This window comes from Onychostruthus taczanowskii, unplaced genomic scaffold (assembly GCF_017590055.1).
Source record: "Onychostruthus taczanowskii isolate IOZ18803 unplaced genomic scaffold, ASM1759005v1 scaffold87, whole genome shotgun sequence".
Classification (NCBI taxonomy): Eukaryota; Metazoa; Chordata; class Aves; order Passeriformes; family Passeridae; genus Onychostruthus; species Onychostruthus taczanowskii.
In genome coordinates this window covers 2,630,089-2,646,453 of record NW_024506662.1, presented here as the reverse complement: position 1 = coordinate 2,646,453, position 16,365 = coordinate 2,630,089, and the positions used below count along the sequence as shown (strand labels likewise).

Here is a 16,365-nt window from a genome sequence, read left to right as displayed (position 1 = left end):
TGCTGCAATTATTCAAATAGTCTGATAGAAATACACCTTAATCTAAATTCTTACTACCTTTGATTTGGTTTTCTCTTAAAAGAAGAAATGTATTGCTGTTTGAATTATGAACTGTATAGAAGTTTCGAATGTAGTCAGGGTACAGTGGTAGAGTAACTTGCAGTGTGTGGAAATTGATTTCTAGGAAGGGATTATTTGGATTAACACCTAATCCTTTCCTGTTTAGAAGTATAGTTCAGAAATTCAAACAGGTGGGGAAAAGATTGCTGAGAATATTCCATAAAGTGGGTGGTAGTTTGAAAATTTGTTTTAGTATATTACTGTGATTTCAGCGTATTTATATTTTAAAGAGGAAAGTGTTCTTTGCAACTTCATTTACTGTGGGTTATATTTAGAACACATAGGGTGATATGGCTAATTAGAGCAAGACACTGACATTTTTAAAAAGAAACGGGTAACTTTTGGCAGCATTATTTCTTTGAGATGCACACAGTCCTGCACGCTCTGGTCATAATAAATGCATATAGGTATGTGCATATATAATGTATTTATAGCATTGAGAAGAACAGAGTTCATACACATCTGTGAAGTATAAAAACACACCCAGCAACTTGGATTGGAAAAAAAGAAGAAATAAAAAACAGTAGTTGGAGCAGGTTAAAGTAAGAGCCGAGGTGTGGCAGCCCCTGCAGCGTTCCTGCTCCGCTCGCTGGCCGTCCGCTCGCTGGCCAAGCATCCCTTCCATGTGTGGTGTGACAGAAACAGCCAGAGCTTCCCCCAGCATTGTGCAGCTGCTGGGCACTCAGCAGGGAGAGGTGGCAGGCACAGAGCATGGCTCAAGGAGCCCATCTGGTTTGGAAATGCCGTGGTTTTGTTGGCTCCAGCTGTCCTGCCACAGTGGGAGATCCCAAGCATCACCAGGGCAGGGGTGGCAGCTGCTGCATTAGTGTGTGGTGCACAGGGACATGGGACACACCTTAGAAACCAGTGCCCTCTGCATGGGCACAGAGTTGTGTTTCCACATGGAGCTCACGCCACACACATCCTAGCTTGGGAAAGGTTGATTAAACACGTGCTGGTCCGTTAAAAAAATCATTTGCTCTGGAAAATAAACCAAATGTGCAGCTTATTTCAAAACACGTAGGTGTTTCAGGTGGAAACACTCAAAATTCTGATTCAGCAAGGCAAAGGTCCTCCAGGAGAAGGTCATATTTTCTGTAGCTTATAAACCTGCTGCTGTTTTCTAGGTGTAAAGCACCAAGACTCACAGAATTCTTTCTTGGCATTTTTGAATGCGCCTACCTCTGCTCTGGATCAATTTGAAGTAAGTGCACAGCTATTCTAACTTGGTTAGTCAGTGGAACTGCTGTTGTGTGCAGGTCCTGTGCATATTTGCTGAGGGTTTGCTCCTGTATTTTAATTGTATTGCACCAATAATATTTGTGTATAATAATTGTTTATCGTTTACAGTGCTGGGTATCTTCTCTTGAATGCTTGTAATCGCAGTGAATTCTGTCTCAAACCTTGAATGCAGAAATCTGCCTGTTTTTGCAGTGAACATGAAAAGCATAGTTGTTCAAATGGCTTTTCTTTGTACTCAGAAAATGCTAAGTAATGCAGGCAGTGGTTTGGTAAAAACAAGAAAATACTAAATCATCCTTGATTGTACCCCATGCAGTACTGTTTATTATGTTGTTTTCATCATCTGTTGATTTTACACAGATCTGTAAAATCCAGATAATTGCTGTTCATTTCCTCTCCACAGATCCTTTTATTTAAGAAATGAATCTGTTTAATACCTTTGTCACTTCTAGACAAAAGACCAGAGTAGGTAGAAAGCCTGGTAGGAAAAAATTGAAACCATACTCTACATTTATTATCTTCTTTTCTAATCAACAGTAAGCAAAGCATCATCTTTCTTTTAAAAGAGCAGCTGAGGTGAAATATTGGTCAAACTGAATTCAGAGGATACAAGTCACCACCTTTACAGTTAGACATTAATCTAAAGTTTGCCCAGTTTTTCCTGATGCAAATACAGCATCATCATCACATTTAGCTATGGCAGAGCATAATCCCTGCTGTTACTGATGTCCCAAAATTCTCTTTCTTTTCATTATGTATTCACTAATTCATTGTTCTCTCTTGAAGTCCTCACAATTAACATAGTTTTAAAATTTTCTTTGTAATAGTTTATCTTGTAAATTACTTTCAGTATAAGAGTACTGTTGAGAGTATAACAATAATCCTTTATTGAGTAAATGCTGTAAAAACACTGGTTTCTTTACAGATAGTACATTAATTAATTGTCTGTGAAAGGCAATTAATGAAAACTTACTGAGGTAACTATTACTGTCACTGGTTATTTACAGTTCTTTATTTTTGCACTTTTATTTATATTGAACAGTTTTCTTCATCCTTTTCTTTCTCTCTCTCTTTTTTTTTTACTGCTGTGTTCATTAAAATAGGATTCCTTTTCCTCCTCTTCATCCTCATTGATTGATTTTATGGATGACGTAAGTCTGACTTTCAACCCAGTAAATCCCTCAATAACAGATCAGTTGATTGATTTGGAATATTCAGACATTAATGCAGTCAACTTAAAAAATCTGCAGGTGCAGTGGAGAACAAAGTATTTCTGTAATAGAACTCTTACACCTATTTATATGGATAGGTGTTTTGTTTTGAAATAAATGCTTTTCTTTAGGTGTAGGTGAAGAATTCTGAATTGCAAACAGTTTCTGTGATGAAGAAAAGCTGCTTTTAGGCCTTATCTCTGATATGGTCTGTGAAAAACAGTTCCAAAATCATCAGCACATTTATGTATTTAATTCTTTTACTTCATATTATTCCTTCATCATGAGTTGTTTCCATAAGTTTTCTAATCACTTCTCTTAAAAAGTTTCCCGTCCATACCGTTAATTTCTGTGTGCTCAAATGAAATATTTTCTGGTTTTCAGCCTGCATTGTGAGAAGTCATTTTCATTATGACTGAAGTGAACTTACTACTTTTTATTGCCATTTGAAATGCAGGTTTTCTGTCAGGACTTTTAAATATTTAAACATTTAAACTGTTTAAATATTCCCACTAGTTAACTGCATTCTAAGGGAATTGAATTAAAAGCTAAGAATTGACTGCATTATATTTCTTCCAAATTGAAGTAGTAGGCCCATAAATGTAATTATTAATAAATTTTTTGAAATCCAGGTGTATAGAGCCCCATCCATTACAGCTCTGTAGGAATAATTGTGTGTGTGTGTGTGTGTCTGTCTGTGCTCGTAGATGTGTTTATATATATTTTACATACATGCATTCACACATTTATACATATGTGTTTGTAACAGAGTGTAATCCCATTGGCATTGAAATTAGGTAAAATTAATATTGAGAAATGTCTGCTGTGAAGGGTGTAGCAAAGAGGATGAGGTATATGGGCCTTTTCTGCTGCTTTCATTTTCTTTTACATACTCTGAAAAAATGCTTTTCTTCTGGATGCTTTTTCTCTGTAAATCAGACAAATACCTCAGACAAAATCTGAAGGCTCATCTCTGGTGTCATAGTAGAAGGCACTTCCCTGCTTTTTTGTATAGCATACAGAAAGCTTCTGGCTTGCTGATAGTGTTGGAATTTTCTTACACACACACACAAAAAAATTGAGAAAAAAAAAATAGGTACAGTTTCCTGTCATGTAAATCCACAAAAACAAATAATATTTATATTCTTTATCTGGATTAAAGAAAACATGTTCTGTGTTACCTGAGTATTAGGAACACTTTGTTTGTATCAACAGGTTCTTGAACAGAAATTTATCTTTAAATATATCTAAAACACTCCCCTAAAACCTATTAAAAGAGGAATAAGGGACATACGTGGTAGTTGCTGATAATGTCCTATTTTGCAAGGACATGGATATTTTCCTGTTTGCTCTCTAGTTAATTCTGAAGGACTTCAGTATTTTATTCTATATTTATTGTTGTTTGTTTTTTGGAGGTTTTTGTTTGTTTGTTTGTTTGTTTGTTGTTTTTTTTTTCCATGAGAAGGCAGCATTTTTTTTCCACAAGCATTTTGACAATTTTGTTTTTTTTCTTTACGGAAATGCGTATTTTTCAACTGCTGGCATACATCCTTTCATAGCAATTCTTCTTGACTGGTCCACCCAGATCAGATCTTTGCAGAGCTTTTAGTTGTGGGTAGAGGTTCAGGTATTAATATTTATATTGTTTGCCTGTAGTTAGCTTCCTGCACATGGAGTCAAACTTCCTCTGTTCCATCTTCAATGTGAGTCCAACAGGAGTGGTTTTTTTCTTGCACCCACTGGACAAAAGAAATCTCTGGGCTGGACTGGCCAGGGGCTCATGTCTCTAACTCCAAGGCAGAATTCTCTCTCATCTGACCAACCTGCAGAAAAAGTAGAGTTGGCTGCTCAAAGATAGGAAGAGCACCTTGTAGAGAAATACAAGACATTCTGTTTTTGTTAGAAGGAGAGATAAAGCTGTTATCTGTGTTAGTAGATGAAAAGTAATGTCATTCACTTGTGCTGTGAAAGTCAGTTCTGCATCTTTGATTTATTGGACAATCACTTGATTCATTCATAGCATAATTTATAGGCTGAATTATCTAAATGAATGGTTATTTATGATTTAGCTCATTGAGTTGGTTTAGTATCAATATATTAGATGGACTTAAATTAAAAGAAGGCTATTAAAACTCCCTGTCACTGGATGTGACCTCCATTCCCGTCTCAGTGACTCTTTGGCAGTGGTTTCCTTGAAGGACAGCATTTCTTGCAGCATTTCCAGAAGAATTAACTTCTCAGTCAGACCTGAGAAGTCTGAGGGTTCATTGGGCTCTTTGTGTTAAGACCAAGGAAGATTAGAAGTGCTCAGGTCAGGCTGATGCAGTGCTGCAATATTGCATGGGGTTCAGGAAAGCCTCTCTTTTACTCAAGAGCCCCAAGTAACTATTTCTGTTGGCCTGGATTGTGTCTTCAGACTCTGTGCCTCATTAAAGAAGGACATGGTGTGTGTGAAATAATGTGCAGATGCAGTTGCAACAGACTCTGTGCCTCATTAAAGGACATGGTGTGTGTGAAATAATGTGCAGATACAGTTGCAAGGCACTCCTTGCGGGATCTCTGAAGTCTGTTCAGCACACAGATGTGCACACTGCACTGGGTTTCCTAGGGTGGGTATGTCTTGTGTGTCTGCCATCCAAATAACTCAGTCACTATTTATAGCACCCTCTGAATGACTGGAGTTAATTCTAATTTTTCCAATGAGGAAAACAGTAGTTTTGCAATTTCTTCTGGAGAGAAATAAAAATAGATGTCTTGCTGCCTCTGTAGCCTGCAGATGCTGAGGAGAAAGTGGTAGCTCACTACTCAGTGAGCTGATGAGCAGCACTCGCTGTTGGCTCCTGCCTGGAAAAGATGCTGGGTCAGGTTGGCAGAACTGGTGCCTAAATCCTCGTAGCTGTGACAGCTCGCACATTCAGAAACAATCCTGCTGTGTCCTCTGCACACAGGGGAGGAGGGGTGTGTTTGCAGTCCCTGAATTCCAGTCTTGGTGGGGAGGGAAGTCACCCCCAGTGGCTGTAAGAGACTAAACCCTGCTGCTGTCTCTCCTGTGTGTTGCAGGCTGTCTCAGTAACACTGTCTGGGTGTTAAGTCTCCTGTGCTCAGCAGAAGTGTCTGACAGTGGAAATGTTGGGTTTTGTTTCTTTGCCAGGTGGATCTATGTGAATCCCACTAGCTGCAAGAAGCAATCAACTCGTTTCACTTAAGGATGAATTTGTGATTATTTCATAGCAATAAAATGGAATCCCATTTTCCCTTGACAAAATTATTTTTCCCTCACGCTCAAAAATACTGCTTTTTGCCCTGTTGCTAACACATTAGGAATTAGAAGTAGATTTCTTAAGTCCTCCTGCAATCTGTCCTCACATGCAGTCCCCATGGGCTTTGACTAGACTAAACAAATCTGAGCTCTGCAAGTAGCCACAGAATAATAAATGGTTGTTCTTAATTCTTATTATTGAACACAATAAGTCATATTGGTGTGTAGTGAGAGCCTTGACTTTACCTGCACATTCATAATTAAGTTGAGTAAATCTGGTTCATAATGATACTTTAAATTGGACATACTGTGCCTCCAATAGATGACTTTATTAATCTTATTCAAAACACAGAGATGCCAACTGCAAATTAATGGTGCAGTGTAGTCTGCAGCTCCTCTGCTATTGTCCAGTGTAAGACTGTGGACTTGGAATAGCTGTTCCTTTTTTTATTTTTTTTTAATGTTTCTTCCTTCTTGTTGGCCCAGAATAGCTTGTTTTTAAAATACTTGTAACAGTGAACACGCTTGTGTGTGTCTAAACACTACCTCTGGAGATAACAGTGAGGAATTCTGAGGTGATGTATGTGTCACTGTTTGGTTTTGTAACATATTCTCCTCCTTTCTTTGTTAAAGCGCTCTCCTTCCTGTATTCCAGCTAACAAAGGCAGACGTGTAAGAGGCTGTCCTACTCTATGTGGCCCTTTATTTTTTGCCTGTTTTGTCCATGCCTATGTTTAATGTATGGATTGTGTATTTACCTCACTGCATGTCTTGTGCTGCTGCTGCTGTTTGCTGCTGCTGCTGTGCTTTTTTGTTGTTTTACAGCTGTGGGCTCAAAGCTTTTGGACTATTTCATTTGCCAATCCTATGAGCAGAATATCTCTGAAACTGGAGAAGATGCTTTGGGTGCTTTCTCATTTCAGTGAACCCCATGAGCAGAATATCTCTGAATCTGGAGAAGATGCTTTGGGTACTTTCTGATTTTAATGTGAAAGTTCTATGTGGAAGTTGATCAGGCAGATGCAGGTTGGGAAGATGAGCAAACATCAAATAAGAGCCTGTTTGTTTCCTTGCCTTTAGCAGAGGGGGATGTGTTAAGTCATGGGAATTGCCCATAGAAGGTCAAAGTTTGGCATTTGGGGGGAACATCACAGCAAATCATAGAAAATATCACAGTTCAAAGATAAATAAGCATGAAGTGGGAAATTGAGTAAATGGAGCATCAAGGAGGATAGGAAAAATTCTTACAAAGAAAACAGAGATGGTTGTGTAGTAGCTGGTTAAGCTGGAGAGGTCTTTGGTGTTTCAAAAGTCAAGGTGGGTTTTTAAGCATGGGTTTACACGTGTTATCAAAGCAGACTCAGTGAGGATGAATTCCTGCCAGTTATGCTATGTCCATTTTAATCTCATACTGCCACTTCTGTTTCTTTTATACAGATATGATGGAAGGGATAAGTAAGCATACACAGCATTTCTGTTGAATGTTCAGTAAACAAACAGTAGTGCCCAACAGCTCTAATGATGTCCTTGCCTGTGCAGTTCAAAGCACACTGCTGACTGTCTCAGGCAGGCTTGCAGTAACTGGTTGTTTTTGTTGGTGGTGCCTCCAGTTCAGAAGTTCTCTCTCCTCCAGATGTCTTTATACACTGGCCAGCTTTGGCTCAGACCTGCACAGTCCTGTGGAAGACAGCAAAGCTCTTGCAGTTTGGTAGGAAATAGTGAAATCTGCTCTGGGTAATCCAGTGGATTAGTTTAAAACCAGTTTGGAAGGTGCTAACATGGTCTTCATAAACTGTTGACCATAGTTGAGTCAGGTTGCTTTTGTGCTTGGTTCTTCTCATTGAAGCCAGGACCCCAAGATCACTGCAGCAATACAGCTTAAAGCCCTTGTTTCTGCACTGAAGGTGGTGATTATATTCCCTTCTGCAATGGTGGATCAAGTTCTGTGTTTTGTGGTCTTTTTATGTTTGTAAGTAAAGTGAAAATGCATTTGTTACTGTTTCAGCAGTTGTCTTCAACCACAAAGGCTTTGTAGCACATTCCAGAAAGGTTCCATCACTGATATTGGGCTTGTACTACATTTTTTCATAGACACCATGAAAATTCTTTGGTATGCAGATGCTGCTTTGAAAGGGAAAGCCCTTGGAGTGTCTGGAAACATTTATGAAATGATAGATTAGATCTCTGAGTTGGACTTGTAGGAAAAAAGGAGTGTTTGTTTCTTGCTATGAAAAAATTTGCCTGTAGTTACTCATTGGGCTTATTTTTTAGTAACTTTTCTAAGGAGGAGGTAGAATTGTTGAAGGTTAAACAGTCTTTATGTGGATTCCAAGTTTTCACATGTTTAGACTGGATTAAAAAGAAGTTTAAAATAATTGAAACATGTTGCATTTGAGGATTTACTACTTAAGGCATCAGTGTTTCTAATACTGGGTAAATCTTTCAGTTATTATTTGCTTCTGATAAATCTGAGCACAAAATGTTCACTTTACTGCTACTTGTTGCCTCAATGCTTGAAACACATAATCTATGTGTAGTAAACAGGTGTATCCCAGTGTGAGAATTTCCCATTTTCATTTCAGAAATGCTTGCAGGCATGTTAATATGCCAAAGTTGATTAAACTGATGAGCATTCTCCACCAGATAATTTTTTTGGAAGGGTATGGTAAAACTAGAAGCCATCAAACTTAACTTACTATTTAAAAAAACCCAAACAAACAACAACAACAAAAAAAAACCTAGGAAATGCACCTGTTGGCTACTATGACTGAGCTCCTGAAGAACAGGACTGTATGTGCATGTATAAAATTGGCTTGGCAGTATAACTGATTCCCAAAAAGCAGTAAAGTTTGTGGACTTCTTGGTATTGTCAGTGGCAAATGAGATGAGAAAGACTGGAATGTTCAAATGCTTTCTGTAAACTTGGCTGCATATTTTAGTTTGTCTGCAAGCTAGGCAAATCCTTGGCAATGGAGAACTGATGATTTCTGGAGCATTGCTCCAGAAAATCAGGGCATGCCATGGAGCCCTCTGGAGGCCTGCAGCTTTTATTAGTGGAAAAAAGGAATTTTAGCCTTTATTTTTTTTCCTAGTATAATTTTACGTAGGAAACTTTGCAGAGTTGTCTTGTTTTCAAGGAACAGCCCTGCCTTCTCTGATTTTTTCAGCTTTGCTAACAAAAGATGACTTGTTACCCAGGATGCCTCTTTGTACCTGTGTGCCTTGTTCAGTATAGCTCTGTGTTGGGCTTAGTTTTATATATCAAGGACTAGGAAAACATTCCCCGGAAGAATCTGTGTTCCTGTAGTAAGGATGTTTCTGTAGTTCAAATGAGGTGCAAAACCCCTTCAATTCTCTGCATGTAGTTTATCAGGATATGCACTGCTCTGCCTTTTCTCCTTGTTTTCTCCTGAATATGTTTGCAGGAATTTACATGGGACGTGTGGAAACTTCTAACAAATCCCTGCTACCAGTGGACAAGACCCAGTAGCATTTAGAAAATATTAACCCTTGAAAAATGCTGAGTTACAAGTGTCTTCAAGTGGTTATTAGGGCCCTGAACTAGCAGCTCTTATGCATGTGCTCACCTCTCAGCAGAAGCCTTGGCGTGTTTACGTGCAATAATTTTCATTCCATTTTGTTGCTTTTAATTAGGAAGTTGCTTAAAAATGAATTTTTATCCTCTCAGTTCTCTCTTAGGAATTCTACTGCTCCCATATCTTATTTTGGTAAGAGTTGAGAATTCTTTTTTAATGATGTCTTTGATTTATGTCTTTGGTTGTTGTTTTTTTTTTTTTTTTCTCCCTTGAATTGTTCTCCTAGATTGATTCAGTTGAGAATTTTACATTGTCTAATACTCCATCACGGGATGAAGATAGCAAGTCTCACCTCCATTCAAGATCGAGGTCTCCTTCTACAGCCAGTGAGATTGAACCAATTGAGGTACTTCAAGTGTTGAAATATATTTGTCTTTTTCTTCTCTTTTTTGGAGTAACAGTTTCACTTGTATAAAAATGAGTACTGAAAGTCTTTTGTTTAAGGTGAAGCTTGTTCTTCTGCAGCAAGACTTTGTTTAGGACTTTGTAATGGCCTTCTGCCCTAGTGGTGAACTGTGATTTGGGGAATGTTGTATTTCCTTTCACATATGGTTAATTGAATAGGGATGGGAACTATGAATTTATTATTAGTTATGGTCTCTCTTCATAACATATCCTCAGTCATGAATATTTAAGAAATGTTGGCACAGAGATTGTTATAATATAGTTTGTAAAAATACACTTCGAAGCCCTGCTGGAAGTCTTGTTATTATGAAATGTTAGCCAGACTCTACAACTGTAATAATACAATGATGTAATAATTTATCCCCTTTCCCTGATTTAAAAAAAAAATAGCGTTGTGGTTATTTTATATTAGAAAATATCCAATCAAATGTTGCAGATAATGTGAAGCTGGTTTTGACATTTAGGAGATGAATCTTGCCGAGAAATAAGATTTGTTTTTTCTGAGTCCTGCATTAATCAATTTGGTTTCATAGTTTGGATGCTGGGGAATGGGGTGGGTGGGACCACACGCTCTTCTTCCTTTATCCAGGCTTTCTTTGGCAGTGTGTTCTTGCTGTCTGATTGATCCTTTGGGGGCTCTGTGCAGGTTACAGATCATCCTCCCCGTTCAATTCACACGCCCACCATGAGGACGGCGTATATTGGCTCGGGGCTCTCTGCACCAAAGGTACCCTGTCAAGCATTCACACTTTCTGTGCAGCAAGGGCAGCCTGGCACTCCTGGGCTGCAGCTTCAGGAGAGCTGGTTATCACACTGATCTCACCAGAGCTGCCTGCAAGGGGTGTTTGTGTGCAAGCTGGCTGCTCTGTAAAATTTAAAATCCTAGGTTCTCACGTTAACTGAGAATTCCAATTAACTGAGAGTTCACGTTAACTAATTCCAAGCTGCACTAGGAATTCCACAGGCATTTGGTTGTAGGAAAAACGGTAGTTTGGACACCAGAAAGAGGTAAATGAGCTAGAATGTGAAGAAAGTAAAGTGCCATCCTAGGAAGAGAGTGTTTTCTGACATGTCTGACCAAAATGCCTCTCTACTCTTTGTGTACAAGAAAGTCTCAGATTAGCATGTCTGTGTGTTAATTAGATGTTTATTCTTGAGAAAAGGCAAAGAGTATTCCTAAAAATGAAACCACACATTTGCCTGTTTTAAAGCAGAGTGTGCACTACAGGAAGAGATTTTCTATTTTCCTGTCTTTTGGCTTTTACCTATATAAATACTGATTTTCCATCAGTTGTTGAAATCATTTTGCTGTTGCCGAATAAGTCAGTGTATGCTAATTCCCAGTGGATTATGTCTATTCAAGCAAATGAAGAATAAAGACAAGCTTTAAAGGAAAAAAATTCTTGTGAAATTTTGAAAATTACTCAATTGTTTTGGAATCTTCTGTTTATTTAAAAATAACAGTTTTTGCTGCAGCTAATAATAAAGCAAACAAGCCTTTCTAGTAGATCTAGAAATTTTGAGCAGACAGTGCTCTGTTGCCAGCATCTTAGTAGATCAATTAAAAAGATACTTCAAGTGCACTTGGAATCATGTGAAACGGACTTTACTGTCTACATAATTTAATTTTTGCAAACATTTTGCTCAATAAGTAATGACTTGCTTTATAATTTATTATGTCCCCTAAAGAACCTTCTTTCTTTTTGATTGCATCAGTGTTTAAAGCTGGGTGTTGTTTCCCTGCAAGTCTCAAAACAGAACATTCCATAGACAGAATGCTGCCATTGTAACAGGAAAGCTGTCATTAAATATGGATAAGTTTGAGCCCTTAGCTGTGATATCTTATGCTCTGAAAAACAGGAAAGTGAGTGAAATTTTAACATACCTACTCTCCAGAGTAGTCTGCAAAATTGCCCTGTTTGAGATCATGTACATTATCAGGTGTTTTTGGGACTGTCTTTGCACTGACCCTGTGCTCTGGCCTTTCTCCCCAGTAGTTATTCACTGGGAGTTTTTATAGAAAAGCAAAGCAGCTTCCTGGATTTTATATATTTTATATAAGGCCATCTGTGAGTCATCCTGCCACATTCTGTGGGCATTTAGCCTTTATATAGCAGCATCAGCATGGACATCCTTGAGGAGAGGGAGAGAATGAAACCTCTTACTCATGTACTCTGTGTTCCCAAGGAATAATAAAAAAAGAGAAACTCTTTCAAAATCAACTTCATCTATCAACTTCAGCTCTTGCCTTTAGATTAGGTGTTCTGAATTGCCCCTGCTAAACACCATAAAAGGGGGCTCTGTCAGGGCTTTCTGGCATAACATTTAAAATTTTGAAAAAGTCTGCTAATTTTCTTTTAACGAAGGCAGTACTCCTGAGAGAGGAGCACTGAATTTGCAGCTTGGAAAATACTGTTACAGGTGGAGCTGGTGACAGTCAGGTGCCCTCCAAGCACATGATGATACACTTTCTACTTCTAAAGTTGAACAGAATCACTTGGGCAGCTTTCCTGTCTGCAGTAGAAGCAAACTCATGTTCTGAGACAGGGTCCAGTTTCCATGGCTTTGTTTGCAGAGGATGCTTTAAATTATCAACAGTGGGCACAGTGATAAGGAATTTTTTTGGCTCAGATGTCATTTCAGCAAGCACAAACAAGCTGCCTGATGAAATGCATCTATGCACTCTTGTCTGTGAAAGAAATGACTGTACTTGAGAAGTGCTACAAGTGTCTTGTCTGCTCATTTCACAGCCTAAAGCTCACCAGTTCGTAGTGAAATCCTTTAACACTCCAACAAAATGCAATCAGTGCACGTCCCTGATGGTTGGTCTGATACGACAGGGCTGTACTTGCGAAGGTAAGCACTTGGGAGAGCACAAACAAGTGTGAACTGAAGTTCTTACAGGTGCAAATGGCACAGGAAATGTAGAGTGGTGATGCAGGAGTCTTCTGCTTGTGTTTTCAATATCAGTATATTCTCATCCTTCAGTCTTTAAGAGTAGAAGCCAAACACTTAGAACATGCCTAAGAGATTGCCCAGTTATCTGGGGACACTCTTATTCCATTTGGTGGTAGAAGAGCTTAGTTCATTGTACTCAAAATAGCAATAAGGGGCCACAGGTGGCCCCCCGAGTGGTCAGGCATACTGATAAATCTTTGCTTTATGTTGAAGGGCAAAATTTAAGACATCTAGTGTGACTTATTCCAGAAAGAAACAGAATTGGTACTGAATGGCAGTTATTCTTGTTTGTATGCACACAGAATTATGCTTATTATTTAAAGGATGTTGAGTTTTTTGTTTACTAGTAGAGTTGGGCCTAGAGGACATAATAGAGATTCTCTTAGGCTCTTTTTTACCTGGATGAAAGCAAGTGTATCCATAAACTATCTGAAAAAGAGAAATTCAGGATTTAGAGCAGGTAAAAACATGAACTTCTGCTGTGTGCAGACTTATATTTCTGTCTGTAGCAAAGTTCAGTGAGATTATTCAGATGCTGGTCAAAAAAGGAAAGGGGATTTCTTTGTAAATCTCATCATCATTATCACAACTTTTGCACTGCACAAGAAATAACCATCAAATCTTTTTGTTTCTTCTCCTCCTCACAAGTGTGTGGATTTTCTTGCCATGTGACCTGTGCAGACAAGGCTCCTGCAGTATGTCCAATCCCTCCTGAGCAGACTAAGGGACCTTTGGGAATAGATCCCCAGAAAGGCATAGGAACAGCTTATGAAGGACATGTCCGAGTAAGTAGGAGGCAGCTGCGTTTGGGGCACTTACATTAAATTCATTGTTTTCCAGAGCTGCTATTACTTTGAATTTTGGGGGCATAGATTGAATTGCATCTTAGGGGTAGCACTTTGGAAACTAAGACCTAAATTTTTACAAAGCAACTCTTAGCATTGTCAGCAGTGATCCTCTCACCATCTCTGTTGGTCAGTGTGCTTTGGGTTGGTCTTGAGTAATTCCATCTCTAGGGATCAGATCATCTGTGATCTGATCATCTGTGATCATCAGCCTCTGTGTTTTTTGAATCTTTCTGCTGCTGCTGTCTGTGGTTACTGGTGTGGCTATTTGCACAGAAATATTAAAAGATTTACTCAGCAGAGTTTTGACCATAATTCTGTGGTCAACTAGAGATGAGTTTTTTTCCTCCATGTTTGTTAATACAGCTCTGAATGAACTTGTGAAATGAGAAGAAAGAATCTGTGATGCTGTTAATTTATTAAGTAATATATTGTCTGTCTGTCTGTGTTTGCTGGTCTTACTGCTCCTGGGCTCTTGCATATGTTGCTTAATGTCATCATTGAATTAAATCTTTCCAGCCCAAGATGGGTAAACTGATTTTTGTGCTGCTTGATTTTTTGATTGCATCTAAACTTACAGAGTTGATCAGAATTTATTTTTCCAAAGGTCCCAAAGCCAGCTGGAGTAAAGAAAGGTTGGCAGAGAGCACTGGCAGTGATCTGTGATTTTAAACTCTTCCTGTATGATGTAGCAGAAGGAAAAGCATCTCAGCCTAGCGTGGTAGTGAGTCAGGTCATAGACATGAGGTAAGCTGCTTGCTGCTGGGGGAGCTTTGCAGAGGCACTGGGAGGTTTTGTTCTGCTTTACCTTTTTGTCAAATCAGTAAGCAAGCTCCAGAGCTTTTATGAAACCCTTTAATCCATGTTGAAAGGCACTAATTTTCTGGGATAAAAAAAATAAAACAGCAGTTAGCAGTTATTTGGAATTAGCCTGAATGACACTTGTTTGTCCCTATATGGATGTTTAAACTTCCATTACTACATCATGTGCAAAGAGCATCTGTTCAGCTGTGCAGAAGATCTGGAATGAATAAAGAATTAAAAATAACAACATTTTGGGGTTGAATAGAGTTTTGAAAGACATAAAACTTGGTTATAGGGTAAATGTATTACAATTTTTGCTTGAGAAGGGCTGAATAGTTTGTTCCCACTCTCTTCAGTGTTACTGAAATACTACCAGCCTCACTGAAGGCTGAGAATATCTAACATAGCAACTAAATAAAGCTCATCTCTGACCTAAGTTAGTTTATCCAGGAAGCCCCAAACTGCTGAAGGTTATAGCTTCTAGGTGAGTTTAGATTTTTATGAGAGTTGGAGAGGTTGTTCTTTGTTTGACTTATTTTTTAAGTTGGACTTTTTTCTTGCAAGGTTTTAATTTATACAGATGAAAAACAGTTACAGAACATCTGAATAGATATATCTCCATCAGCATTTACCAGGAATTAATTATGCAACATTGAATTTGTGAGTTTTATCTTCAGATACAGATGAAAGGATAATTTTAAAAACCATATTTCAGTGCTGACTTGTTCCCTTCACTAAACAAGGCTATTGAAAAAAGTAAAATCCAAACATACAGATTTTGCTCATTAACTCTTTTCCAATTATGTTTATGGTCTCCATAAGGGATGAAGAATTCTCAGTGAGTTCTGTCTTGGCCTCAGATGTCATCCATGCAAATCGGAAAGATATCCCCTGTATCTTTAGGGTGAGTATTACATCCTGGGTTTCACAGGGTGGTGTGTGCTGTGACAGCTTGCCAGTATTTCATTTCCTTGGCAAGTTCTGCCCCTGTGGAATCCATGGCAGAAGGAGCAATGTGTTGGAATATGGGTTGTATTTTTTCATCTTAACAATAAGACATATTTTCCTCCATTTCTACTTAGTCATTTGAAATTCTTCTGTTCATCATGACCTTGTACATTTTCATTTCCTCAAGTTGCCCTCTGCTTCTCAGTTTAACCGACTGCGTTATTGCTGAAATATTTCTTTTTTATACTTTTTTTTCTTACATATGCATTGGCTATCTGAAAACTCCATTCATCAGGTAGTCAGTATAGAAATTTAGTGCAAAATGCTCATGAAAATGTATGTCTAGTATCTGCTATCAGGATTTTGCCATCACTGGCTTATTCTAATATTCTTATTTTTGTTAGATATTCTGTTAAAGCTTTGACCTCAGTGAAATCTTCTTGATGTCTTATCAGTTCCACTATCATTTCTTTACTGTGCCTTTGTATTTCAGTCATTGTTTTTCCAGTTTTTAGACTGCTCATCGCTCAGTGTGCTGAGGGGAGATAAACCTACAAAAGGGGCTTTCCATTGTATCTATAATAGCTGTGTCAAATGCATGAAAAGAATCATAGAGAATTCTGTCAGTAAAAGCCATTCCTATTGCATTAAAAATTATTAATGAAATCTATAGCTCTTAAAAATACAGAAAACTTATAAAAATGTTTTTTTGGTATGAAATTGCTGTGAAAAACAATTGACTACCTTATTTAGAGCAGACATTCATTAATTATAAAATAAATACCAATGCATTTGAAATAAAGACAACATTTTCTCTGTTCTTCAAAATACTCACATCTGGTTTCTGCTGTGGGTTCTTGATTAAGATAAGAGTGCTTTCTATTAACTGAAGAGAAATTTTTACTTCCTTAATTCAGACAACTAATTAAAAGGGCATTTACAGGCATCTGATTCCCTTGTAAAAGCGATCATGAGGA

At 38.1% G+C, this 16,365-nt stretch overlaps 1 protein-coding gene across 9 annotated transcripts in view; it reads left to right on the top strand.

The window, feature by feature from the left end:
• CDC42BPA (CDC42 binding protein kinase alpha) overlaps positions 1-16,365 on the top strand; it is a 183,156-nt gene that overhangs the window by 138,928 nt on the left and 27,863 nt on the right. For 7 of the 9 annotated variants that reach the window (XM_041425099.1, XM_041425098.1, XM_041425105.1 and 4 more), the window contains 8 exons: positions 1,248-1,324; positions 2,466-2,513; positions 9,655-9,774; positions 10,480-10,560; positions 12,584-12,689; positions 13,440-13,576; positions 14,244-14,383; positions 15,263-15,344. In XM_041425099.1, the coding sequence (XP_041281033.1) occupies positions 1,248-1,324; positions 2,466-2,513; positions 9,655-9,774; positions 10,480-10,560; positions 12,584-12,689; positions 13,440-13,576; positions 14,244-14,383; positions 15,263-15,344 (791 nt within the window). The remainder of the gene's footprint in view (positions 1-1,247; positions 1,325-2,465; positions 2,514-9,654; positions 9,775-10,479; positions 10,561-12,583; positions 12,690-13,439; positions 13,577-14,243; positions 14,384-15,262; positions 15,345-16,365) is intronic. The other 2 variants (XM_041425100.1, XM_041425107.1) reach the window with 1 other exon arrangement.